The sequence below is a fragment of the Pelecanus crispus genome, chromosome 5 (genome assembly GCF_030463565.1).
Source record: "Pelecanus crispus isolate bPelCri1 chromosome 5, bPelCri1.pri, whole genome shotgun sequence".
Taxonomy (NCBI): domain Eukaryota; kingdom Metazoa; phylum Chordata; class Aves; order Pelecaniformes; family Pelecanidae; genus Pelecanus; species Pelecanus crispus.
Genome location: NC_134647.1, coordinates 54,592,466 through 54,620,258, shown reverse-complemented (window position 1 = coordinate 54,620,258; position 27,793 = coordinate 54,592,466). Strand labels below are relative to the sequence as shown.

Here is a 27,793-nt window from a genome sequence, read left to right as displayed (position 1 = left end):
GCAAGATGTTTGTGGAGACCATTCAAGTTTCAGCTATAAGATTTTTTTGCATGTGTGTGTTTGCTTTAACCACGTCCAATCAACCAAAATTTCTTGGCCAGTGGTGCTTCAGAAATGGATCTTAGAAACGGGAGATGGAGGGAGATAGATGTGATCACTTCTTGGTCATCTCAGGAATGCGGGTTTTGCCTCTGCAGTATATTCCCTGGGGTTTTTACCCCGCTCCTTGCTGTAAGAGAGGATTTCTGGGTCTAGTGGAGCTGATTTTCCCCGTCAACATCCATTATTTGTTCACACCAAGTTGCTGTGCATCCCACTGGGAAACCCTCAGCCTGCTCCTTTTGTCAGCATCCTGCCTTTTCCTCTGGCCCCCAGCCACAATTCCTGGGGGCTGCAGAGCCCAGCAGGGCTTGCCCAGCACTATCCTCCGCTGGGTGCTCTCCTCACTTGCATCTTCATCCTGACTACTTTGGCCAGCCTTTTTAATTTTAAAAAAGGCCACATGATGTGAAAAAAGCCACCTGGGAGTGGTTGAGGGCATCTCCAAGGCACATGTGAGCTCATGCCTTTTGTCCCCAGCAAAATTCACCTCTAAGTTTCTATGCAAGCCTTAATGAGGTACCCTAATTTTCTGAGTACACCAGACACCTCCATGTCACAGTACGTTTTACCATGGCTCAGTCCCAGCCCAGAGCTCTTTGCTCCCTACTTTTTTGTCCCTCCTGTGGAAAAGCCCTCAGGAGGATGCTGTCCTAAATCTGAGCTATCCTGCACCTGACTGGGGAGGGGGTTTCCATCCATCCGTGATACTAAATGATGCTTGTGATGTGAGGGGGCACCTGGGAGGGGACCACACTGGCATTTACGCTCACTGCAATATAAAAGGGTAGTGCCGGGGCCCGGAGGGGCCACGTTATTGCATCTGATGTTGGGGCAGCGCCAGGGTGCTCCCCTGGGATTACTGGTGCAATATTCCCACCATTGGCAAGGAGTGGGGAGCAGGCTGCTGTTAATAACGGCGTTGCTCTACCTTGGCTTTATTAAGTGAAGGAAGCTTCCGTTCCTCACGCCTCAGGCGTGTCTGGGTCTGGGCTTTGGATCGAGAGAGAATGGGGGGGGAGCGGAGAGGGCAGAGGTGGGGAGATGGTGTTTGAAGTAATTAGAGCTGCTCGATGGAGAGGGGGGAATTGCCAAGAGGGGTGGCAGTGATATCTCGATTTGGTGTCCTGCCCCAACCTGCTGCAAAACCCTCCTGTGGGCTCTGCCCAACCCACCCTGCTCCTCTCGGCATCATCTCCCTGGGGACTACAGTGTTTAGTGAGTGGGGTGGTGAACGCCTCGCTTTCCTCATTCTCTCCTCTTCTGAAGACCCTCTTAGGGTAGCTAAAGTCTGGTTGAGCTTGTGGGGATGCCACGATGTAGCTCCAGGGCTTACAAAGTCCCTTGTGCTCTGCAGATGTGGCAGATGACCCTGCGGAGGGACATGGTGCCAGGAGGGGAACTGCCTGTCCTGTTTCTCCTCTGCCCCACCCATCATTTCTCAGGGGAAAGGGGTCTTTTCTCATCTTCCCCTGTCCAGACACTGTGAATCCCACTAAAACTTTTGACTGGAGCAGGGATTACATGCTCAGGTTTCAGCCCTTGTCTGCAAGCGGTGTAAACTTTCTGCTGGAGCTCAAGTGACATTTTGTGGGAGATAGGAGAGTATTAAGTGTTGGTCCTTGCAGATAAAAATAGCCACTGGCCTGACGACGTTTTCTGTCGTCTTGTCACTGGTCTGACCCGGCTCCATCACCTCCATGCTGGTGCTCCCGACCTGGTCTTTTCTGAGCATCAGGTGCTGGGGGCACCCGCAGCCCAACCCGATGTGGTCCCACTCTGAGCATCCCCATCTGCCTGTCACAGCGATGCTCCTTTCCTCCCGTGAGCACCATGGCTGGGATGGTGCTGGGCTTTTAGTGTAGGCTGGAGGGCAAACCGGACTGGGAGCAGCAGGTCCTGGGTTTGTGTTCACAGGGGCTGGAAGGAAACGCCATCTGTCCTGCTTGCTGTAAGCCCACTCTAACCAAGCTCCGCATCCCCCTTCCCTGAAATCAGAGCCTGTGGATCAAAGCAGGTACCCTAAATTGCCTGCTATTGCAAACCTCACTGCTAACGCAGGAGCAATCCTGATTACAGGAGTCTTCATGTGTGCACACGTGTCCGCCTGTCTGTTTTCCCCGTTGCTGTGTTTCAGAGCTGATGTTTTCATCCCGGGTTATAGCCAGAGCTGGCTCGGGGCCCCTCAGCAGCATCGGCAGAGCTGACTCTTGCTGCTCCAGAAATGCGGGGCTGGGGCCGGTCGAAAGGAAAGGGAAGGAGAGGAGGAGGAGGGAGCGGCAGGGCCTGGCTCATTGCTGAGCTGGGACCAGATCCGCTGCTGGGAGAGGCTCTTCCACCCCGCCTGCCCTTTGCCTTTCCTGGGCCCTGCTTCAGAGCAGCATCTGCTTGCTCTACCTCTGAAAATAGCCAGCGTGGCTCTGGAAGAGCTTGTGTACAGCTAGTAGGATGGCAGCAGGGAGAATTTCTCCTGGTGCTGAGTTTTTCTTTCTCATGGCTGGGCTGGGAAGTCCCCAGGTATTGGTCATTGTGGACCAGGCATCCTTTGAGGATGCCTCCATTCCATCTGCTTGTTCTTCTGATGTCCGCCAGATCATCATTCTCCCCAGGGATCTCTTCATGGTCCTCCTAGCTGCATACTCAGGCTGTGTTCAATGCAACTTTTCAATTGCAGCCCTTAAATACATTTCTCAGACAAGTGAAGGCTGAACAGCATCTTTTCCAGATTCCCTTTACTCTCTGCTTCAAGGCCCACCTGCTGCTACAGGATTTATCATCTTGCATGGTGTCAGCCATCAGCTGAAGCGTCTCTCCTGTCAGAAATAAGGAACGAGGTCCTCGTGTGTCTGGAGCCGAACCGATGTGATGGCACTTGGCCACTTACAGTAGTGGGCGATTACTGAGCCCCTGCCAGGAATTCTTCCAGTGGGATCGGGAACAATCTCGGGTGTTAAATTTGTCCTGCGGCGTGTAACCTCTAAGTAGAGCCCGTCGTGTTTTGTAACGGATCATATGATGCCGGCGATGGCAGCCGCCCGCCCTGCTTTTCAAGGTCAGTGCTGAGCTTGGGGTGGAGGGGCAGCTCCTGGCTGCAGCCTCGCCTGGCCACTGAGTCATCTTGCAGGGCTCTGATCCCTCCTGGTGTAAAGTCTTGGGCGCCTCGGGAGCTCAGGCTTGGAGATGGAGGCTGTTTTGCTCCTGGCTGGTGAGGCTGCAGCCTGCATCTCGGGATCTCCCCTCGCAGGATGTGTTCCTGGGATCAGCATGGCTCTGGGTTGCAAACCCTGCCCGTGTCTGTCCTGAAGCCCTGAGGAGGTTTCTCGTGTGCTGCCGATGCACTGTCTCCGCATCTGGAAACTGCTGTCCCTTAGCCAGAGCCTGTGCACCAGGTGCGGCTCCATCCCCTGAGAGTTTTACAGCATCATGCTAAGGACAGGACCTACCAGCATACATATAGACAATATTCCCTCGCTCTCAGTGCCTTGAAATATCTCCCAGTAAGAACTTCATCTTGTGTCTCTCTCAGAGAAGTGTTTGCTGGCAGAGGTGAGGAGAGCAGGGTCCTTTTCTTGATGGACAAGTGCAGTGATGCTGCTGCTTGCTCTGGCCCTTGGCTCCCAGCCCCTTGCAGGAAAGCACAGCCATTCCCCATGGGAAGAGTCTCCGATGGTCTTTATCAATAAATAAATGTTTTAGGCCCATCACTGTACCAAGCAATTAGAAGGGACTTTTTGGACAGGTCGTTAAATAAGAATTAGCGGAGGTTTAAAATAATGGGCGATTGGCCCTCGCCAGTTCTCTTGTTACACGAACATTTCATTTATAATTTGGACCCAAGCTGGGATGTGCTGAGAGATGCTCAGGCTGCAGCCTGCGCACGGGGGTTAACGTGGTGCTCTCTTCTGCCAGAAAATAATAAAAGCCAGGGACTGTCTAGGGATCGTGCGTGAAGGATTAGGAAGAGGATATGCAAGGGCCTGTCTGCAGCTGGTTGAAGTCTAGTGCAGAGGGGTAAGCCTGGAAATCATTGCTTTCTGATGGCTGTGAGGGGGCCAGCGTGGAAAGGGAGCTTGTGTCCTAAAACCTGGGGAGTTCTGCAGCCGACTGATGTTTTTTAGTGGGAGACAGCAAGTGGATCCTCTCTCCCTGAGAGATGTCTGTGCTGGTCGGGAAGGAGGAAGCACCATGGGGTGGACGCTTCTGCCTCTGCTTTCTAGGTGCTGCAGTTGTTCAGTGTGAGCGGAGGGTGCTGGGCTGTAGGGATTGTGTTTTTTGGTGTGAATGGAAGATCGTGGGCTCCAGGGACTGGGTTTTCAGTGTGAGCAGAGGATGCTGGGCTCTGGGGACTGGGGTTTCTGATATGAGTGGAGGATGCTGGGTTCCAGGGACCGGGATTTTCCAGCGTTTTACAGGATGCCCCATCAGATCTCCAGATTCTGCTGGGAGTCTGGCTTCATCCACAGCATTATCTGTGGCTTTCTAATTTTTAAAGGTAGAGGTCCCAGACTCAGGGGATTCAATGAAGCCATCCCCTACCTTTCAGTAGGGAGCACTCCATCTCTCTGACTCTAGGGAAATCTGGAAGATGCTCAGGTCTCATGTTTGTTTGACTTCTTGATGTTAGCAGTGCTGTTCCCTGAAATGGTCACCTTGAGCTGGCTTGGAAAGCCACAGTCACAGCTCTCCAACTTAGGAAGTGCTTAAAAATTTCCTAGCATCAGTTATTCAGCATTAGGATTTACCTTGCAAACACCATGCCCATGGAAGGTGTCTGCTGAGATGGAGGCATCTGAATTCCCCAAGGCGAGTCGGGGTTTTATGGCCCTCACCCAGGAGAAGCATGTTGCTTTTGTGGCAACTATTAATCGCTTCCTGAATTTAAAAAGCATAAACAAACTCACTTGCCAGGGAACGAGTTACCCACTGCATAAATGCTTTGCCATTAATGTGTGGCTGACCCTGACGATGATGTGAGGACCATAAGAGCTTTCAAAGAATTTACCAGAAGCCATTTCAGGGAAGGTTGTGTGTTGTAAATCCTTAAGTAATGGGATGGAGGGAATGAGATTAGATAATAGTTTGCAGAAACAGGGCACAATTCCCCATTGACGATCTTGAGATCATTAGAAACATAGCATGGTGAGGTGAGGCCCCTGTGTGTCCTTATCCCAGCAACCAAGAAGTGAATTTACAACCTGGAAAACAAAATTATGGAAGGGGTTTTTTTACACACTGCAGTAACGAGGGATGTTAGGGAGAAAAACAGGGTCCTGTTACATCCAAAGGTGCATTGTAAAATCACAGCAGTTCCTGAAGGAGCAGCCCAGGATGGGGCTGTTTGTGCTGGGTCGAGGATGCCCATTGCATCCAGCACCCATCACAGTAGCACTTGGGCACCTTGCAGCTCTGGTGTGGATGTCTTGGGTGGTCCTGTGCCTCTGCTGTGCTCACCCCAGCTCAGGGAGACATTTCAGGAGGACTTCGAGCTGCTATAGCAAGGGAGGTGGTGTCCTATCTTGCTTTCCCAATCTGCCCTGATGTTTATGTCCATCTCTTCCCTCCTGCCACCAGCTGTTCTAAAGCTTTTTGCAGGTTTCTAGGGGGCTCCAGTAACTCCTCACCAGCTCCCCAGCCCATGGACAGGGCCATTGAGCTATTTCACAGGGAGATGCTGGCACGTGGGGCTGTTTGCTGCCTCCCCACTCCAGCAACACCTTTCATTTGCTTGCTACCTCCACTGGTTTGCTCTTCCTCAGGCTCCCCACATGCTGGAGGGATGGGGTTGGGCAAGCTTTAGGGATGCCGGTGGCTTTTGATGACAGATCTGCTTTTACCATCTGGGGCACGTGTTGGATTTTCCCCAGACGTTTGGAGATGGTGCCTGCCATGAAGAGCTGGGCAGCTCAGCAAACAGTGTTAAACCACTCTCAGCTGAAAGGGCAGGCATGGAAAAAAAAACCCAATGTTTTGCCTGCAGCAAAAAAGTATTTCCCAAATCCAATATCTATGCAATGAAGGGTACCACGGTGGGAATTGCTTATCCTTTCATGGGGCAGCGCTTGCAGGGAAAGCAGTCAGCGGTCAGGCTGCCTCGAGCCCTAATAATAGTCTTGCTGGCTGCCTGGGGCAAGGCACTGGTGCTTAAAAGATCAAATCTAGTGGCTGATATTTGTCTGCCCGTTAATGTTGGCATAGCAGATCACGTCTGGCTTGTCTGTCTGTCGTAGGACTGCCTGGCACACGTATGGATCGGTGATGTTTTCAGGATGATGGTGCTTGATTCCAGGGAAGGTTTAAGTCTAGATTAGCATTGGTGTGTGTGGTTTTGCGTCTCCAGATTTCACTCTCTCCAGCAGAAGGACAGAGTTCAAAGGGGCTCTGGCCTTCCTGGAATAGGAAACGGTGAGATCCACCCTGGAGCCTTTTCTCCTCTTACCCAGAAGGGTTCCGCCCCAGCTGAGAAGCCCTAAACCCAGCTGGGTGTGGAAATGGGGGCGGAAAGGTCCATGTGAGGACCGTGTTTCATTCCTACCACTGGTCATTCCCCTTGAGCACATGTGAGGTTGTGTTTGATCTTTGGTTTTTGTCTTTATTCTCCTTCAGAAAGCAGGGGGCGGAGGGGGGGGGCAATTCAGGAGGCCCTGGCAAGATGGGCTTGGAGCAGGGCGGCTCTCACTCCATGGAGCAGGCACTGGCGTCCAATTTTCTGTCTCCCTTTGTTTAATGGACCTGCAAACCGTTGCAAAGCCGAGATTGCACAGGCAAACACCCCGTGGCCAGATTGCAGGGTCTTGCTTAACCCAGCGCTGCCGGGTTCCTCCCTGCAGTTTTCATGTGAGGTCTCGGCTTCACCTTTTCATCAGCAAGAAACTCACCAGAATGGCATGGCTGACCCTGGGGGGACAGGGGTTTTCTTTTGGAGGTGAGTTTTACTCAGCCTTATAGATACTTTCTGGCAATATGTAGGTAGAGCTGGGAAGTACTTTGTGATGGCCACAAGGATGGAGACGCTGTTTTGCACTGCAATGAAATGAGTCCCTTGCTTTCTCCTTCTCAGGAGGTGGCTTGGAGGCACCTTTCCGTGCTGGTGACATGCAGGTCACTCTTTACCTTAACCACCTCAGGAGGTGTCTGCTCAGAAGGCGTTCAACAGGTTGGCAGGTGACATCATTAGGTTCCAGTGGTAACATGCTGTGGAAGTAAGAAGGGAAACTTGCTCAGTGGTTGATTCCCTAACCAGGGGCTCTGTATTGCTTCAATCTGGACTCTGTGCTTGGATGGTTTTCCTCCTGGTGCATACCTTCCCCATAGGCTTTCACAGTGGATTCGAGCACTTGCAGGGTCTCGGGCAGGTTTTGGCTTTCTGCCTGCAAATACATGGTCTCATGTCCTGGGGTGACTTACCACTGTGTTTTAGCTTTGTGCGAGCCCTTTCCCACCTCTGGATCCCGCAGAGGACTTACAGGGCAGAGGAGGCACCTGAGGGAGGGGAGATGCTGTAGAAATCAAGGTACGGTGGCCTGGTGTGCCACATCCATTGCTGTGTCCACCACCCCTGCCCAGTGGGTCACATCCCTGTCTGGCTTTGGGAAGCAGCAGTCCCAGAGGCAGGGAGCGCCCAGTGTGGATTTTTCTCCTGGGAAATAGGGACAGAGAAATAAAACATCCACGTTTCCAAGCCACCAGGGACATCTCTGGAAGAGGAGGTGTGGAGGTGCTTGGGATGCGGCTTGTGGAGGGGCTGGGGTGAGTTTTGGAGGCTTGGAGTCCTCTTCGCACTGTTGCTGCTGGGAAAGTCTGGTTTTATCTGGCGTTTTTCACCTCTCTGGAGGGCAAAGTGTCCCCCTGCTTTCCCTGGCTGCTGGCAGGGCTGTGCAGGCAGGAGGTGGGCAGGGAAGGAAAGGAGGAGAGGATAACGCCCTGGCCGGCTGCGGGCCCTGGCCATTTCTGGACAAGTAGGTCATCTGGGTGTGGGAGGGGAGCCGGTGTCCAAGCCAACCCAGAGAGGCTGAGGTTGGGTGTATGTGCGATTTGGGGGAAAGTGAGAAGGGATTTCTTAGGCGAGAGGAATGTGAGTTTCCTCCTTCACATATGTCTCCTGTTCTTCCAGTTTGCAACAAAAGTCATCAAATTGCCCAAGACCTGGCAGCAAGGACAGCCTGAGAACAGCCCACAAATCATGGGAAAGTATCTCCCCTCCTCCCTGCCTGCCTCCAAATACTTGCGCATCAGGAACCACTTTAACCCCCCTTTGGGTGATAAAATTCCTGCCCCTTCCTGATGCCAGGTGACTGCACAGCCTCGAGCCTTCGGAGCTTGTGCACACTGTAGCACTGGTCCTGGCAGGTTAGAAGTCTGGGTTTCCCTTGAATCGGTTGCACTTTTAAACCCTCCAAATGGTCCCAGGAAGGGCTGGGGTGCTCAGACATCAGGGGTGGCAGCAGCCATTTGGAGGAGACACCATGATGTGACTTTCCTTGTCCCCAGGTGGTGGGAACAAATGGCAGTGACTCAGGTCCTGCTTGGTCTGCCTGATAAGTACTGGAAGAGGAGACAGCGACTCCCAAGGATGCCCAGCCAGGGAGCACCAGGGTTTGGGGGTGTAGGGCTCCAGCTGAGAGGCTAAGGAGCAGTTGTGTGTCAGGATGAAGGGTGCTTTTAATGAGCCCATCCCTTTCCTTGCAATCCTGCTGGCTTCTGGGTGGTTTTTTTTGGCAGGAAGAACTGTTGGTGAAGCAGAGCTGCAGAGATCAGGTGAGCCTTTCTGAGCTCTCTTGTTCACCCTGTACACCACGAGGATGGGCAAAGTCCCTTCTGCCTTCATAATTGTGAGACTAGGATTGCTGCTGAAGGGGTGTTGCATGCTGTTTCATCTGTCTCGCTTGGGGCTCCCAGAGCCATGTGAGAGCAGCTCCAGCCTCACCATCCTCCCCCCATGAGTGCTCTCATCCTGCCTGGTTTTACAGCCACCTGGTTTGTACCAGGAGGTGCTGGTCCATTAGGATCCCCATAAGAAATGCACTCAGGTTACCCTATTTTGATTGTATTATAGGATTTTCTTACAAGAAAACAACTCTATCCATCTTCTTATTAAGTGTAGACTAGCAGTGATACCAGGGCAAGGACCACTGAAGGCGTCCCACGCTTGGGGGCCACCCCTCATCCCGTGCCCCATAAGACAGCGCTGGTGCAGGTTTCACTAAACGGTCTGGGGGCTCATGTGATGGAGGAGACATGGGTGGGCTTTGGCATGACTGGAGGACAGAGGCATCCGGCACTTCATGCTTGTCAACATACAGCATGCAGCGAGCAAAGGCAGCAGTGTGAGGCTCTGCAGAGGAGGAGGAATTCTATGTACAGCCGGGGAGTGGGGGTCTCCTTTAGTAGTGTGAACACAGCTGTTAGGTCTGGGCACTGACTGCTGTCCCCCTGCCTTTCCCAGCCGGGATGAAGGTGGCAGCCCTCTGCTACGTCTCCCCTTCCCACATGTGGCCAATCTGCCCGGGAACCAGGCACACAGCCACTGCTCGGAGGGGAGATGTTTGTGCGATGGGGCTTACCGAGCCCAGGCAGGGGGAAACAGCTCCAGATGAAGTCAAACTGCATTTAACAGTTCTACTTAGGGTATTATTTTTTCCTACAAGGCACTATCCCACCCCAGTAGGATGCCCTGCAGATTGCCAGGGTGCAGTGCTGGTCCTTCAGCTCTCCTGGTGAAATCTTGCAGACTGCCCCACTTGCTGAGCTGCCCACGGGCAAAACCGCTGACCTGGTTTGCAGGGGAGCCAGTGGGCTGCCTTCCTTCACCTGCCCGACACAGCGCTCCCACGCTGAGCCACTTTCTGCTTCCCTGCTCCCGCCTTCCTCCTCCCGCCACAGCATCTGCTCCGGATGTTCTTCCCCTGGACTGCAGAAGCTGCGTTTTTCCAAGCTGAATTTCCTTTGTTATTTTTTTTGATCTCTCCAGGGTCCCCTTCAGATTGTTTTGCTTTATTCCATCGTCTCCAGTCTATTATCTTCTGCTAATGTTATTAACATGCTAATTAGTCCCTAACTGCAATTGCCAATGAAGATGTCAGATAGGGCTGATGCTAACCCTGATCCATCACATAACTCCTTTCCTCCAAATTCTTCAGATTACCCTGTACCTCTCCCATTGTCTTGATTATTTTATCTGGTTTGGCTTCACAGAGGGATGCTCACGTCTGCATAAGTGCAATTGCTCCCCTAGTAAAGACTCACTGAGATGCAGCGTAGGGTGGTTTATGAAACACACAGGGCCAGGTTGGTGATGGGTATAGCTCTGAGAGGCATTTTCTGGCTGGTTCCAAGGTCTTGTCTCGAAGGCAGGGTGCATGCCTCCCCCTTGGGAGGCAGAAGGAAAAGGACTTTGGAAAGTTAGAGAGTGGCATTTGCCATCCCGCCTATACACTCAACCCTCTGGCTGCTCAGGCGTTGTGCAAAGGTCTTCCATGACTATAAATAGGCAGAGAGGTAGGCAAAGAGATGGTGAGATGGGATGAGGACAGGCGGCGAGCCAGCCTGGGCCGGCATCTGGAGCTCTCATCGCCTTTGTGCGCAGAAGAGGTGCGGTTTGTTCCGGCCACGCTGCTCTCGTCAGGCAAAGTTTGCCCCCGCAGAACCTATTTTTGAATGCAAAACCCCCTGGTTATCTCTTGGAGATGCCACAAAGAACCGGGACCAGCTTACGGCGAGGTGCCCCGGCGCTGCTGCAGGACATCGAGCCACGTGCTTCGAATAGCTCTGTGCAGACGTGGCCTATGGAGATGAAATGTGGCTCTTGACCGATTGCGAATAAATCAGGGTCAGGAGCTTGAATGCTGGCCAAGAAACCCAAAGGGATAAAATATAGCCTCTCTACAGACTGTTAGCAAACAGCACGTGGGCTGAGATCTGCTAGATAAATTTATGCGCTGTGAATTGTTCACCCAGCTGTAGTGGAGGGATGGACGGACCCACAGAGAACTAATAACCATATGTGGTGGACATGCCTTCGGTGCTGACCTTTAGAGGGTTCAGCAGGGCTGGGAGGCTGCCGGTGGCATGGTGACGTCGTCTTAGGGATGTCACTGGGAGGGAATGGACGCACGTGTTGCTTGACACGAGGGAGGGGGGACTCAGGCTGCCTCTGCCCTGCATGTCTGGGAGACAGGCTGGCAAAATAAATTAATACTCCTGACCTTGGTTTTCCCATCATGTCATTTGAAATGAATTGAGGATAAATACCAGGCTCTTTGCCTTTGCCTGCTCGTTTCTGAGCTCGTGGGACTCGCTGGCCCAAGGGCTCCCGTCCCTGATGCAGCCCAGGGAGATCTTTTTAAAATGGGAGGAGATAATAGGGAAATAGTGAAAAGGTGGGATTCTTCCCCAATCCTAGGCTGTGGGCATGGGGCCTCCAGCATCCACTGTCACCCATTTCAGGTGAAACACAGGGAGCTGGCAGCGCTGCCCTGGCCACAGGGGCTGCCTCCTCTTGCTTGCCCCAAATCCCTTGTAGCTGCAAAGAGAAACATCAGCTTCACGTTGGGATGAAATGTCCTGGCGGTGGAACCAGCTCCAGGCAGACCGATTTAATGAGCCTTTGGGATTGGTTCAACTGCTTTAAACTGGAGAGATGGGCCCGGGCCCAAAACATGGAGCCAAACAGCCTTGTACTTGTCCAAGCTGCAGACGAGCGTGAGCGGTTCGTGGCTAGTCCCTCCTTTCACTAACCAGGCATCTGCTTCCCGCCCTCCACCCCGGGACGCTGGATGCGTGCATGCTGTCATCAGATGGGACCAGCCTATATATTGATATCTTATATAGAATATATGTCAACATCTTATATATTGACATCTCTGTCCTGGCTTTAGCTCAGCTTGCAGGGGGGACCCGACACCCCCATGGGTACCAGACTCTGTGTCCTGGGTCTGGCTATGGGGGGGCAATGGCTCTGTTTTCTTGTCTCATTTTACCCTGGTGCTGCAGCGGGAACCTGAATTCCCCTGGCTGTGATTCAGAGAAATGTGGGGGAAAAAAATATCCCACGTTTTGGGGGAAAAAGCATTTCTCCCAGATGCCGGGCCAATTCTGCACTCCCAGGCTGGGCTGGGCTGGGCAGTCCGCCTTCCCTGGGCTGCAGGGGATATCAAGGGGGCTGTGGGCTGTCTCTGCTTTCTGGGATTTGCAGCATCATTTTGAGGTTGGGAGCTGGAAAGAGAGGCTTTTCCAAGGCTGGGCAACCCCAGCAGCCTGGGAGTCTTCTCTGGGACAGACTGGCCTCTAGCAGTGCCCAGCATCTCTCCTGTGCTATTGCAGCAGGCTAGTCCATTTTCCAGCCCCGGCAGGCTGCAGGCAGGGGCTCCCGCCTTGGTGGCTAATCCAGCAACACCCCCCTTGCTGCCCCCCCTGCGCCTTTGCCTTGGGCTGTGACTTTTGACATGGGCAGGACACATTTAACAGTGTGCTCTGAATGCACCGCTGGTGGCGATCCGGCGGGTTGTGAGCTGCAGGGCTGTGTCACAGCTCCTGCCAGAGTGACACCAGATCTGGCATCACCATCCCAGCTGGTGCTGGGGACCCTCGTCCCAGCTGTAGCTGGGGCAGATAAGAGCCACCAAAGGCTGGTATGACTGTCCATGTGCAGGGTGAAGGATTTCCACTGTGACTTGCACCACTGTGCAATTCAGTGATCTCATTCGTTCTTTTAAAAGTTATTTAGACTGCGTTGGAGCAAAACACAGCAAGTTTTTAACACTGATTTATTTTTCCACTGAGGTGTCTTTCCTTTCTCCCTGTGGCAGTGAGGATTTTGACAAAACCTCCCAAGGAAACCACAAATAAAACTCAGAGCAATGAAATCAGTGTGAAAAAGTGTGACGTGGTGCTTGGGTTGGATGTGCCCGTTGCTTTTGGTGAGACAGCTCAGAAAAGTCCAGCACTGCACAGGCAAACCCTACAGACATTTTGGGGGAAAAACTTACTTTTTTTTTTTTTTTTAATTTACAGGATGTGATTTTGCAAGAAGGTGTCATCGTGGTCGTTTGCTCTGTGGCCAAGCACCCCAGTGTGTACTCATTTATCATCAGGGTCTAGTCCATTCCCTTAAAAACAGGCATCTGCCAGCTTTTCTGGACAGCAAATGTTGCTGGGGCAGGCAGGAGAAGCATGCCCATGCTGCTGCCCAAAGCTGCTTGCATATCACACACCAGGCAAAAGAGCAGAGCTAGAAGGGATTCCCCAACACCTGAGTAGTGGGAGAGGGGTGTCTTTCTCACCTCACCCCTGTTGCAAGAAGCTGGTGTGTTTAGTGTTGCAGTGAAAGAAATGAGACTTCTGCTGGGGATGGTGGCTTTAGGGGTTAATGGATCTAGCCTGCTGCCTGGACACACTTGTTATTGCTGTTGGTGGCATTCGTGGTCTCCCTTGGTTGCAATCATTAGGTTCCAGAGTGAATGATAGGCACGGGATAGTTTACACTTGGCTCAGGTGTGAGGGGACACCCCAGCTTTAATTTAATACCCTTCAAAGATGTTGCCTTCTAGCTGGAAGGATTAGCAACATCATTTTTGCTGTTGTCTTCCAGAGGATCCTGCTGGAGGTTTGCCCTGACATTGCCGCTCTGTGGCCTCCCATCCCACTGGCTCCGTGTACTAGCACATGTTTTGGGGTCGGGAGCACCTTCTCCCAGCTGAAGGCGTTGAGCCATCTTCTGTGAGGGATTCGCAGCTAATTGGTACAATCAATATTTGTTTTGCAAATGCAATTGGAGGGAAAGAGGGATTGAGAGCGCCAGAAATTCAATTGACCTGTAAAAACAGATACTGTGTAAAGGGAATCCTTTCCCTGCCAAGCAAATATTTAGAAAGGAGAAGCAATAAAATGAATAAGCAACAAAGTAATATCCTGCTTCGACAGCCGCCGGAGGCTGCTGGGAAGGGCTGCTGCCCCCGATGCTGTGATAACCCCAAGCAGACGAGCGGCAGGAACCTGTTTCCTAGAGAAAGCATGTTTGTTTTTACCATCTAATCTGTCAAAAGCTCATCCTGGCACCTCAGCAGCCCTGGGACCTGTCTCAGGTAGCCCAGCAAGCTGGGCACTGGCCCCGCACCCCTGCATCCGCAACCGTGGCCTGAGCCCTGTGGTGGCACAGGGGACAGGGCTGTCCCTGCATCCTTATTCCCTACCTTGTGGGGGTCTCCATATCCCTCCCATATCCCTCTCAGCCTCCTCTGGTGCCCCGGTGATGGGAACACACGGGGGAGGGCTGTGGGTGCTGTAGGGTGCAGGGGGTGTGTGGGACAGAGCATCAATGGTTCACACCTGGAAGGAAATTCCAGCATGTCAGCGCTCATCCTCAGCACACTGTGGCATGAAAATCAAAATGGTTAAAAAAAAAAAAAAAAAAAGAGATCTTTTTTCAGATCAAAAAGCTCCAGAAAAATGTTTTGGATAGGGAGTGGTGAGATGGGGTCCAGCCAGGGCTTTTGCCAAGCAGAAGCAGAGCGCTGGGGTCCCTCTTTTCCAGGTTGCTCAGCATCCCTGTGCACAGCCCTTCAGTACCCAAGTGACTTGAACCAGAGTGGTCCCCTTGGGCTCACATCTGAATTGAAAAAACTCTGTGGAAAATAAGGATTTTTCAGAAAAAAAAACCCATATAATGTATGTACATACATGTGTGTGTGAATATGTATGTATATACAAAAAAAAAAAATAGAGCAAGTAGAAGGAAGAGAAATTATTTTATGGGAAAACTCTCAACCAGCTCCAGCGCTGAGCACCTTTAGGCTAGTTTGGAGCCTTCTGAGCATCTTCCCCACGTGATGGATACTGACCGCTCTAATTGCTGTCAGGCTCTGAGACTGCTTCTTGTTTACTGGCACCAGTTAGAGCCTTTTTGGGGTGCATTCATGGCTACCAAAGCCACCTTGAAATGCAGTCACTACACAGAAATCAAAACCAGGTTTGGATTCACATTGGTGTAAAACTACATTTTCAAGAGACGTTGGCTGAAAATGTAGACTTTCCTCCCAGACTTCCCCAGACTGAAGAGGAAAAAGCTCTGAAGAAGGAAGTGAATCTTAAACACTCGATAATCACGTTTTACTGAGGTTTTACCCCTGTTTGTTTTGAGACTGAGCTCGTCTAGGATGCTGAATACCTCTGGGGTGCTGATGCTCAGACCCACGACAGGCAGAGCTGCTCTGCTTCTCCACGCATGAGATATCATTTGGGAGCAGGTCGCTTGCCGGATCCTGGTCAGTGAGCTGCCTGTCCGGGCTGCCTCTGCCACCGCGTCCCTGGGCCACCAATGGCATGAGAACCCCCACTGCGTGCCGTCATCTGTTATCAGAGCCCTGTCTCGGGTGCCACTGAGGTTGCAAAACATGCCGCAAGCATTTGTTTCTCCCGAAACCCCAGCCTGAGAGCAAACGCTAGAAGAGGGCTGCAACATGAGATCAGTGGAGTGGGGGGGAAAAGATGGCTTAAATTTAATGTCTTTTTAGATGAATATTTCCATTCATTCCAGAGCATATTCCTCTGGCATTTCCAGCGCGCTTGTTTAGCCGAGTAGTTAACAAACTTCATCGAAACACATGTTATAGTGCTCTCTAGTGCACGGAGCTATGAATGAAGGATGCCTCTTTTGAGATATCTCCATGTGCAGCACAGCTTTTGCTACGGAGCAGCCTACTAACCACAACAGCTGCTTCCCATTGTGGAAATGCTATTAAAAAAAAAAAAAAAAAATCCCAACAACTTGACAACACACGCAGATGATATTTATGCAAAACCCCATGCGAGGGTGAGCTGGGGCACATGGAAATAAAAGATAAGGCAAGAAATAACCCAGCCAGGAGACTGATATCTCCCCACCAGCAGTGCCCGGTGTGCTCCCGCGGATCTCTGTTTGCCGAGCCGGTCCGAAGCAGCTGGTCTCTATGTCTGACTTAGTTTACTCTGTTTAGCTTTTATACAGCCGAGCGATTTTTATAGCTGCCGGAGCACCGGGAAGCTCAACAGGATATTGGCCGCCTCCTAATGAGAGTTTGCCACATTGGCACGTCGGCACAAACGCTCTGTGAATTTTAAACGCTGGGGAAACGGCGGCTCCCATGGCCCTGTCCCTGGATGCTCGGAGAGCCCTTACGGGGAACATGGGTTTTCCGTTTAATAAAGGAAAACGCAAGCCTTGATTGTAGCCTAGGAGACTCGAGAGCAGCCCCAGCGTTGGGGCACGGCTGGACCCAATGCATATCCACCCCTGCTGCCCTTGATGGTGATGCTCTGGGAAAGCCCCTGAAAGCCAGGGGAGCACGTCCTGCCCTGGGCAGTCAGGAATTTGGGTGGTCCTAAGCATGATGCTGGTGAGGTCGGTCCAAAGCATGTGGGACCAGGCTGGGGGTGGACTCAATTCCCTGGGTTTGCCTGATCCCTTTTTGAACCTGTTGGTACAAGGTGGAAGTGAATTTATGGCATCATGGAGGAGCTGGGGCTGGAAGGGACTGGAGGTCCCCAGCCCTACCTCTGCTGGGAGTGGGGCTGGCTTGGATGCTGGATCAGGTTGGTCAGGGCTGGGACCAGTCGAGCGCTGGCTATCCCCAAGGAAGGAGATTTCACAACTTCTCTGCTTGGTCTGAACGCTCTTTCTTTTCCTTTCTTTTGGTTTTTGTAACCTTCCTTTTGAAATTCTGAATGGAAAATAGAAAAGTTTCAATTTTTTGTTTTGTTTCTATAATTGTTTTCCATCACAGGGGTTTTACAAAAGATTCAGAGGCCAATATAATAATTTGCAAGAGGGGGTACCCTAAGCTGGAACAGAACGAAAATAGCTCCTTCCCCCAGAGTGGTACAGCACATTGAAAAGACAGTGGGTCTGTAAAATCCCCAAGGGTGTAGGAAAACCACCCCGCAGGATTTTTTAGCCAGGATTTCTGTTCCTTGGAAAGAAAAAAAAAAAAAAAGTTTCAAGATTGTTACATTTTGTCTGCAAAGTGAATGACACAAACAGCATTTACTTCTCTCCTAGTTATTCCTGCCCCGCTTACAAAGCTGGCTAAATCGGGGTGGTGGTGGCGATGGCACATCCTCTTGCTCTTGGTGACTTTGCTTTTCCATCATTTGCCTCCCCATTAATCTCAGTACAAACAAAGGCTCTGAAGAGACAAGCTGAAAAGCTCCTGGGGGTACGTTTAAATCAGTCCTTTCTAATAATGTCTGTCGACCTCTCTGTGGAAGCACTGCTCCCCAAGGAAAGGACACGGAGCCGCGGCAGCGTGCTGAAATATGGTGGGGTGTAATTAATTCTGACCTCTGGCTCCCGCTCACTCACTCTCAATATTAAATTTAACTAGTGATATTGTGGTTTTTCAATTATCCTTGTTTTCTTGGGGGCACAGGGGGGAGGGGGCCACTGCTCGAAATTTGGCTTGGTGGGAAATGCATCGGCTGGGATGCAGAACTGCCGTGCTGTGGCTGGATGGGATCGATCCTTGGTTCGTCTCTATTGGGATGGTGTTTGGGCTTGGACGCAGTCCTGTGTGTGCCTCTCCCCCTGCTACCTGTGTCCCTCCTGCCTCCAAAGCCAGGTGCTCCATCGGTGCTGTGATGGGGCCAGCTCCCTGCCTGATGTTACATGGTCTTATGGGGGTGGGTGGAAGCACAAAAACAAGCAGCCTTTGGGGAAATGGGGAAGAATATCAGCATTTTGGTATTGTTCTTTTGGCCTTGCCCAGAAGGTTGCTTTCTGGCTGCTCCTGAAGTCAGTAGAGGATTTTTATCAGACTCCCCGAGGGCCTGGAGGGGACCCAGAACCATCAGCTCCTACAGCACCTTGTTGGTGGAAGTCTTATTAGTATGTCCTTGATCAGAAATGGAGCAACGTAAAGCAGTCTTAGAAGCCGTGCTTGCTTGACCTTTTATTTTGGTGTAGAGAAGGCTTGAGGGTTGCTAGTGTATTTTGGCAGCAGCTGTTTGCTGGGAAGGCTTTGTTTGTCTGTTTATTTAACCCTATCAGTCTAGCAGTGCCCCTGCACATCCCAGCGTGGTCTCTGTAGGGTCCAGAGGATGTTAAGTGACCACTTTTAGACTTCATCCAGGAAGCAGGGACAAAGATGCTCTTTCCTGGGAAGGCTAAGGTGGTTCATGTGTAGCAGAAGGAGGGTTAAACAGCCCAGTGGCAACCTCCTCCTCCTCTGCTGGCCCCCTTTCCCCTTTGCCACCACCTCCCCAGCATTCCCTCCTCACCAGTGTCCTCTCCCATGGCACCAGGCACCAGGAGGGGACGTGGGAGCTGCTTAGGTGCCAGTGAGGATCAGGGCAGGAGCTCATTTAGGGATGCTCCTGCAGGATGCCCATGCATTGACTCCCCAGTTTAATGCCTCCAAAGCCTCTGGGGTCCCTGGATGGGGCTGTCCCCCTCCTCTGTGCCCCGGCCATCCCTGACAGTGGCTCTGCCTTTGAAAGCAAGCTGTGCTTGTTGGCATCCACTGCTGTGATGGGCTCTCCAAGGTGCGGAGGTGTGCACAGCTGGGATGCGTAGCACAGCAGGATGCTGGAGGGGGTAGGACCACTGGGTTTGGACCCTGAAAGAGCTGGGTTAGGTGAAGAAAGGTGAAAAGCAGGACTCTCAGGCTTCACCTCCCTTCCTTGCTTTCCCTGCCCTCTCCGAGAACAGAGCAGCTGGCCAACTGCTTGGGGTGGATATGCAAGAAGCCAAGGGTTGGCTTTTTGGACTCCCCATCCACGGTTACCAGCAGTGGCTTGGCCGGTCCCCGGGGAGAACTCGCACCCTGGGGCCACAGAGGCAAGCTCACATCAGCCCCTGGGATGAAATAAACCCGTTTCAGCCCGGTTGCCATGTCCCCTTGAAGTGTTGGAAGATGCATTCAGGCAGCAGGAATGAGAAGGGCTTGAGCTGGGGAGCGGGGGGAGGGAGGAGAAGGGAAATTAAAAAAAAAAAAAAAGGAAAACACCACTTGCAGCAAAGCGAGCGAATTCTCCAATAAACCTGAATCTGCTGAGAATACATTTTACAAACATGCAGCGAAGTTGGCCGCTTTTGTTTGGGGGTTTGTTAAGCATTAACTAAAGAATGCCATGGTCCAGCCTGCTCGGTGTGAAACCTAATTCTCCCCCTTTCTGGAGCCATGGCATGGAGTGCTCAATTTTTTTCTCTCTGTAGGACTGCAGCCTTCTGGTACTCCAGCCAAAAAACACTCATATTTTAGCAAGCTTAGCCCCAGCCCCGTTGCCAGGCAGTAAAGCGAACACTTGTCCGCCTCGGGGGGAGGGAGCCGGGATACTGGGAAGGGTCAGGAGAACAGCCCAGGGAAAAACATCCCTCCTCCATCCCACCAGAGAGCTCTCCGAAGGCTTGGGGTGTGCAGGGAGGGAAGGCGAGGGTGGCTGTGGGTGCTTTCCTCCATCGGTCGGGGAGCCTGCAGACCTGCGGTGGCTTTGGAGGACCCCGGGGCTCGCTGGTGCTGGGTTGTGTTCCGAATCACTCTCCCCATCCCCAGGACATGCCAGCCTGCTCTCTGCAGCGCTGAGACAGACTCAGCCTTTTTCTGGTTCCTCCCATGGCCTTGGCATCCCTCCTGCTGGGGCCGAGGGTCCACGTGGTCCCCCCATCACTGTGGCCAGGGGATGCCCTCGCAGGCAGCACACACGGGCAGTACATCCATCACCCTTCCTTCCTGGCAGCGGTCCATGCCCCACAAGGGCCAGAGAGGGGGACAGGGTGACAGGATCCTGGTGGCAGCAGAACAGCGACTCATTCCCAAGCCATGGGTGCAGGGTTGACAGCAACTGGCATTTTTCCACTGCCAGCCTGTTGAGGACCTGGTGCTGCCGTCCCCCCTTCCAATGAGTGACAGTGAGTGAGAAGATGACCCGGTGCCAAGACAACTCAATCCAGCATCCTTGCTCCCCACAGAGCCCTGCGGCTCACCACCGGCGCCCACTGCCAGCCTCCTCCTGTGCCTCTCACAACATGCATGGCCATCAGCTCGTCCCCATGCCAAGGTCATGGCTCTGGGGGGCGTCATGGCTTTGCTCTCCAGAGAGCCGTCGGTTGGGGATGGCTGTGACTATGGCCGGGCTGGAGCTCCCTGCACCTCCGATGGGTCAGCTGGGGTCTGCTCAGTCTCTTCCTGGGCCATGGTGAGAGCAGGAGTTGAGTTGGTCAGGTCTCTGCACCGAGGTGCTGGAAACCCCAGCATCCCTGCGGATGCGTTTGCTGCGGGCAGCCCTGGTGGGGAGGCAAGCAGGGCAGCTGCCTGCACCGCTTCGTAGGAATCGGTGCCAACAGCACCCACCCCAGCCCTCATCCAGGAGCCCGTGGGGTCACTTGGGGGCTGCCCCTGCCCCTCTCATCACATCTCTGGGCCAGGCTGGCGCAGGCAGGGAGGAAAGCATCCCTCTGCCCAGCAGAGCTGCCTTGCCTTGCCCGCTGCCTGAACCAAGCCTCCACGCAGCATTTGAGATTTGTCCGTCAGTATTTAATATCGGCATCCCCGACCCGCCAACCCCCCCGGGGAGGCTCTGAAGGGCTGCGTTTATATGCGGTGCACGCAGACAGACAGCAGCCGGGAAGCACCCGTCAATCATGGCCCCTTTCAGCCTGTCACCTCAAAATAAAGGGAGAAAGAGGGGGTGGTGGCTCTGATGGGAAACTGGGGCTGCCCGTGCTGCTCCCCCTCCTTGGTGTGCTGGGGATGGGATGCGCTGCCCCAGAGGTGGCTTTGGCCACGTGTCGAAATTTCTAGGTTTCAGTGATGATGCACAGATGGAAACCACAAAGCAGAGGTCTGGGATGGCTTTCTCAAGGAAGATGAATTGCACAGAGATGTGGGGTTGTGTCCCAGGGGAAGGGGGGATGTCTGTAACACCAGCTAGCTCGTTTGGGGGTCTTTGAGCTGAAATGTTGCACTTCTGGAAATGGCAGAATATTTTGTTTCAAGATTTTCTTGAAACCCACCACCACCACCTTTCTGTTTCAAAACTGCAGATTGTCATTTCAAAAGGGACCGAAATTAAAAAAAAAAAAAAAAGGCAGATTTAACAGGAAAAGGAAGGTTTCTAAGATTGGAAACAAATGCTTGTATGTTGTGATAAAAAATGCTTGCATCACCATATTTTTGTTCCAATTCTTCCTAATGTGAGTGTTTGGGGTTTTTTTTAATTTATTTACAAATATTCACTGTCAGTGTTTCATTGAGGTTTTTACTGAGCTGCCAGTGGCAGGCTGGGTTTCCACCGAGCATCACAGTGCTGAGCAGGTCACCCTGTCCCTGCACCTGCCAGCTTCATATGTGGTTAAACAAACCCAAAGGCTGCCAGCCAGGCCTGATTTAGCCTTTGAATCCCATGCTATGGAGGAAAAAAAAAAAAAAAATCTGCTGAGAACTAAAGCCTGCATCATCCCTAGGATGGCAGAAATGAAGGCACTCTCATTGCAATTTAGGGGTGGCTAATTTGTTCTTGGTTTAAAATCTGTTGATGTCACTGCGCAGAGCCAGTCCTTCTTCTCTTCTGTGCAGCCTCCTGTAGAGAAATGTAATCTCAAAGTCCCCTTTGCAGTTGCAGAGAGGCACAAAGAAGTAGAGAGGGGAGAAAAGATGGTATTTGCTCTGCAGCCTGCTACTTGCAGCAGGAGGGAGCTGGGAAGAGAGCTGCAGATCCCTGAGGTGGAGGAAAACATCTCTGGATCCAGGCTGGTGTGTCTTGCTCCGGCAAAAACATTAAATTAATTGCTAGATCAGGGGCTGGAAGAAAATTTTGCTTCTGCCCCACCTCAGTCTGACCAGGAGTGTTTCAGTGGGGCTATCCATGCAGGGGTTATCCATGCTGGAGTTACCCTATGTGGGGTTATTCCCGAGTGGGATTATCCATGCATGGGGTTATCCATGCGTGGGGTTATCCGTGCATGGGATTATCTATGCATGGGGTTATCCATGTGTGGGGTTATCTGTGCACACTCTTCCTCCCCAGTCCCCGTAGAGGAGCTGGTACTGTCCAGGGCTTATCCAGGGCTGTAGGGACCTGGGACACCAGCGATGCCCTTTGCTCTCTCCCCATTACTACCTGTGGTAGGTTACAGTTCTTATGCCTGACACCTTTTAGTCCCTAAAATCTGGGTTTATTGTAGGTTATAAGGAGCTCTTTGTGGTTTCATGCTGTGAAGAAGGTTTTACAGGGATTTCTCTGCATCTCACATTGCCCAGGGATGGGGGAGTCCTGCACTGTGCAGTGAAAGACACTCCATCCCTCTGGCATCCCTCAGGGGGAGCTGTTGGGGACTCAGCAGTTTGGAAATTAAGTCATTTATTCAGCAACCTAAGTATGGCTTTAATGTTTAATATTAGGCAACCATTTACCTAAATCTCACACCTTCCTGTTTTGCAACGTTCTTTGGGCTTAGAAACATCATTGCTTGGTTGGTGCTGCTGTGCCTAATTGGCAGAGGTTTATGGCTTTCTAATCAGTGCCCTGGAAATAAAGATTTTGGGCACATTCATTCATGAAGATTAGATAGCAGTAACGTAATAGCTTATCAGTATTTTATTACTGAGAGCAGTTAGTAATCCCAACAGGTAGGGCTTAAACTTCATTTAAACAGGATGAGAATTCATTACCAGATGAGTACAAATCACCTCCAGTTTGAGATAAAAGAGACATAATTAAAGATGAAATGACTACAGAAATATAAAGCATTAACACAAGCCTACGTTTCTCAGAGCTGGAATAAGAAAAAATGACCCTTCAGAACGGAGGCTTTCAAAGGAATATACATCCCTTTTCTCCCAGGGCAGTCATAGGGGTGTTGAAAATATATATATACCTTAGAGAAAGACAGTTGTATGTAAACCTGGGAAATCAAGGTTGAATGTACAAAAAATAAACATTACTAATGGTATTATCTGGAGTTATAAACTCCTTAACCTCTACCTTTTATTTGATAGTTTTCCACTTTCTGTAGCAACAATAGCATTTTATAAAATCTTTATAACATTCCTTTCCTACTTCTTGGGGAATGCTACAATTTGCTGAGTGCACCCAGGATTTGGCTGGCACAGGGAGAGTGGTGCACCCCATCCCCGTGCTTGCTGCTGCCATTTTGGGAAGACCTGGGAACAAGCGGGCATAGCCCACGCACTGGCATGAAGCATCTGCGAGAAGACCCCAAGGCGGAAGGGAGCTGATGCCAATACAGTGGGATACATTTGGGGACCCAATTCCAAGCCCTTTGAGTCCTCGACACCCAGTCCCAAAGGCTGGCAGGCATGGTTGGCAGGTGGCAGTGTGCCGTGGCACCTTGCCAGCTGCAACCACATCTGGCAGGCAGTTGTTTGCCTCCAGAGCTTGGTGCTCACCAGCCATGGCACAGGGCACCGGGAGGTGATGCACTGCAGCCGTTCCTGCCCATCAGCATGGGGAGACAAGAGTTGTCCTCTGCTCCTGCATGTATCTGCCCTTCTTGTGCTGGCAGGATGCACTGCCTTGCCTGGGCTCGCTGGCTTCACACGGGCAAGTGCTAGTCTCTGATGAGATGGGCACAGATGCGACCAGCTGCTGCCAACTCTCCTGGGCTCGCTGCCTGCGCGGTGGAGCCTGCCTGTCCCCCTCCGGCGGTTTGCACAGCTGACCATCTTGTTTATCAGCTATTGGGCAACTAAAGCAGTGAAATGAAAAGGTGAAATGAAGCCTGGCTGGGATTTCACGGGAGCAGAGGCTGCGCGTGGGCTGCGGCAAGATGTATACCCCTTTGCTGCTGGGGAGCTTTTGTTCAGCAGCATCTCTGGTGTTACGGGCTTTTGCCTTGGGAGCTACCTCAGGGGCACAAAGACATGCATGTACCTTGCTCTGCCTGCCAACTCCTTGTTTTATGGGCTATCAAGCTCATCACAAAACCTTTTTAAAATTATGTCCATTTTCGGATGGTTTTGCTGCAAGGGTTTTGCATACATGCAGTCCTCTCCTTGTTGGAATGGGGCTGACTCAGCACTTTTAATTTCCTATGTGTTTTTTTTGTAACAGCCAACAAAAAGAGAAAGGATTGAAAGCCCGCTGGTGGCTGCAGGGCTGTCTTTCCCCTCCCCAGCCAGCCATTCCCAGCCCCGCAGCCCCCTGGCCCCACAGGTCTCCACTGGGGATGACACGTAGGACAGGGACTACAGAGGTGGGAGCTATACGGGGCCAGTGGAAGGCTGGATGCAGTGCTCCCCATGTGGGTCCCTGGGGCATCCCCGGGCTGGGACATGGGTGATGCTCGGAGATAACCTCTGCAGGATGTGTGCTGACTTCTGACTTCTCTTTCTGGGCCAAAGTCATCAAGACAGGGGAATAATAATGTCCAGTTCCCACAGATATTTAGGACGAGGCTGGGTAAACAGTGATTTTTTTTCTTTATGGGGCCCAAGCCAAAACCACAGATATCTGTGGGTGGCAAAGAGGTTCTGGTCTGGTACCTTCAAACATCTCTACTGAGGGAAACATCCCAGTCACTTAAAACATTCTGCCCATGGTTTGGTTTCAGGTGCCTCCAACTCCTCTCAAGCCAGCACTGATGCTGCCACCTCCACTTTGCTCTCCTCAGTTTCCCCAGGTGTAAGTCAGTGATCATGCTACTGAGCTTCTTGGCAAGGACATTTAAAACTGGAGAAAGAAAAGCTCTGTTTCAACCTAAAGTGTTATTGCTATAGTTATTATTATTGGCTTTTAAGTAGAAAGCCAGTGTGTTGAAACCTGGGAACTGTACAATTAGGGATGCCTCAAACGCTGTCACATCAATGTCAAGGACCAGGCTGAGCTTTTTCTTTTCCTTTTGACACACCAAGTCTTCAGTCTGTCACCCAAGCCTTAACCCAAAACTTGCTGCCATGGAGATTTTTATGATATATTAGACATTTCTGATGCATTTGCAAGCAGGAACGGGGCTGTTCCAGTGACCCAGGCCAGTGGGACATGGTGGTTCGTGGGGGACCAACAGCACAGATGCTTTCTGCAGGTGCTTGTTGAGAGACATGGATGAGCTTGCTGGCCCCATTGCCATCTCCAGTATGTCCTTATGTCTAGGCATCAGCTGGAGGCAGGTGGACGTGTAGGGCTGACTTGATAAAACTCATGTAGGTGTGGTGTGTCCCATGTCTTGTGGTGGTGGTAGTGGACTGTTGGGTTTGACGCCTGTGTTTTTCACCTGGAGCACCTTGACATTGGGGTCTTTGTCCTTTGACCGCATTCATGGTAAGCACCTGGCAACAGATCAGCCAAAAATGCTAAAGTTGACCCAAAGGCAGCATCCTCCATTGGCACAGGGCAAGATTGCAGCACATGCCATGTCACTGTGGGGTGCCAGCATCGTTGTGCCCAGCACCTCAGCACAATCAAAGCCCCAGTGGGGTGACACAGTGATCCTGTGCTGATGCCTGTCTCCCCACCACAGGTGCCCCATCCCTTGTCTCCAACACTGTGCCACCCTCTGGGTGCAGCTGCGGTGCTGCCGGGCATCCCAGCGGGATATCCTCTTGCTCCCCCAGGCTCTTCGCGGTGAAGTGTGCTGGGTGCTTGGAGGCCATCGCACCCAGCGAGCTGGTGATGCGCGCCCAGAAGAGTGTCTACCACCTGCGCTGCTTCTGCTGCTGTGTCTGCGAGCGGCGCCTGCAGAAGGGCGACGAGTTTGTGCTGAAGGAGGGGCAGCTCCTATGTAAGGGCGACTACGAGAAGGAGCGGGAGCTGCTGAGCTTGGTGAGCCCGGCTCTGTCAGATTCTGGTAAGGGGCCGCCCGCGCCCGGCGTCTCCCTGGCTGGTCCCACTCCGAGGCCCCTGTGAGCGCAGTGGGGTCTGGAGGCAAGGTTTGGGCTCGCTGCCCTGAACCTCTGCCTCATGGTCTGAAGGGAAAACTCTGTAAGCACTGCTGCATCCTCCAGCCAGACTCTCTCCCACCTCAGTGGCAAGGGCGTGAGTGGGGACCTCAGCAGCGGAGGGGCTGCAGGGCTGGAGGATGCTCTGGGGACCATCCCATCTCATTAGGCTCATTTCTGTAAGGGTTTGTGCTCCTGGCCCCCACCCTGAGGGGCGTATGACCTCCCCAGGCATGGGAGGGAGAGCCGTGCTGGCCGAAGGTGATATCTGCCACCTCCTCGCCCAGGGAAGTGGAGGAGCTGCGCTGGCATAGGTTGACTGTAAATGAGAGTTTTCTTCCTAAAAAAAAAAAAAATCACAGTCCCAAGCATCCCACTGATTACCTTGGGCTAAACCTTCTCTGTCCCTTCCCTGTGCCTCACTGTCCCCACCTGGGACTCTGGAAAGGCTGAGTGCAAGACGTGAGCTGCTTCTGCTGTAGCCACCCTTTTTAATAGAGGGGAAACTGAGGCTGGCATCCTGCTCCAGCCAGGGTGTCACTGCCAGGTCAGGTTGCCCAGAGCATCAGATCAGCATTAAAATATGTATCTACAGTCAATGCAAATCAAATCTGAATGTTTCCCAGGAAGACAAATTTAGTAAGAAAGCCCAGCAACGGGGGCTGGGGGGTGGAAATGATCTGCTAGCAGAAATCCTCATGTTAATGCCGTCCCTGCAGAGCCCTGCTCCTCGCGAAACAGTGCAGCCCCACACCACGTGCCTGGGTCGCTCAGCTCCTCTTAAAAACCATCACTGGGGGAAAATGTGCTTTGTGGAGGGAAGGATTTCCCTTTAAAATGCTGTGCTCTGGAAAGGGCTGTGGGCAAGCTGCGGGGAGCCTGTGTTTTCCCTGCTAGAGCAAAGCACTGGAATTAAATAAAAATAGAAATCAGCATTACGAGCCTGTTTAGGAGGGGATTGTTAAGGTGTGAAGCAGGGCAGGTCACAGACAACAGCAAAGCCTGGCGCTCACCACCAGGCACAGGTGACACTGCAGGTGGGAGAAGGTGCATGGGGGAACAGGGTTGGTTTTGGTGAGGATGGAGCAAAAATTGCCCAAAGCCCATGTTTCTCTTTAATATCATGCTCCTCTGCAAGAACCCGGCTGCTCTGTGGTACTGCCTGCAGCTGGCTCTTCCTGAGCTCTGCAGCCCCACTCACTCGAAAGAACAAATCATTCCCCCAAGATAATGGTGATGATATTTAAAAAATAAAGAGTGAGGCCATGGGAGGAGGTGGCTGAAGGGAGCTGGTGAGTGATGGTCCAATGCTGGAGGTGCTGGAGAGGCAGGAAAGCAGCAGGATCCGGCACGCTGCCACTGGCTCTTGCCTTAGCCCTGGGAAAGTCCTTAATTGATTGAAGAATTATTTTTTTTTCCTTCTGGGGTGTGCAAACTTTTTCAGTTAAAATAGGAACCAATGAGGAGACGTCATGCAGGAAAATAAGTGAATTGCCCGCAGCAGTTTGGGTTTATTCCTAGTGGGGAAAAAGGGCAGTTTGGGAAAGGTTGGGGAGCTTTTCCTCCCCAGCGACTCATTGACCCATGGCCCAGCCCCGCTGCTAGGGGCTCCGGCCAAAGAAGAGCTTCAACTAGCAAAAACCTCCAGGGGAAATACTTATTTTGGTGGAAACTCCAGCTGAGATCCGACGGATGCGAAGGGCCAGTGTGGGAGTCAAAAGGGCACGGCAACCCCTTGGCTGGTTGGAAACCCAGCCAGAAGCCCCCAGCATCCCCTGGCAACCCCTGGCTTGGGGGGTCCTGGCCCTTCCCATCTCCCCACAGACCCAATA

General features: G+C 52.1%; 1 protein-coding gene across 3 annotated transcripts in view; it reads left to right on the top strand.

The window, feature by feature from the left end:
* Window positions 1–27,793, top strand: part of LMX1A (LIM homeobox transcription factor 1 alpha) — a 44,719-nt gene that overhangs the window by 12,859 nt on the left and 4,067 nt on the right. For all 3 annotated transcript variants that reach the window (XM_075711046.1, XM_075711044.1, XM_075711045.1), the window contains one exon: window positions 25,638–25,870. In XM_075711046.1, coding sequence (XP_075567161.1) covers window positions 25,638–25,870 — 233 coding nt within the window. The remainder of the gene's footprint in view (window positions 1–25,637; window positions 25,871–27,793) is intronic.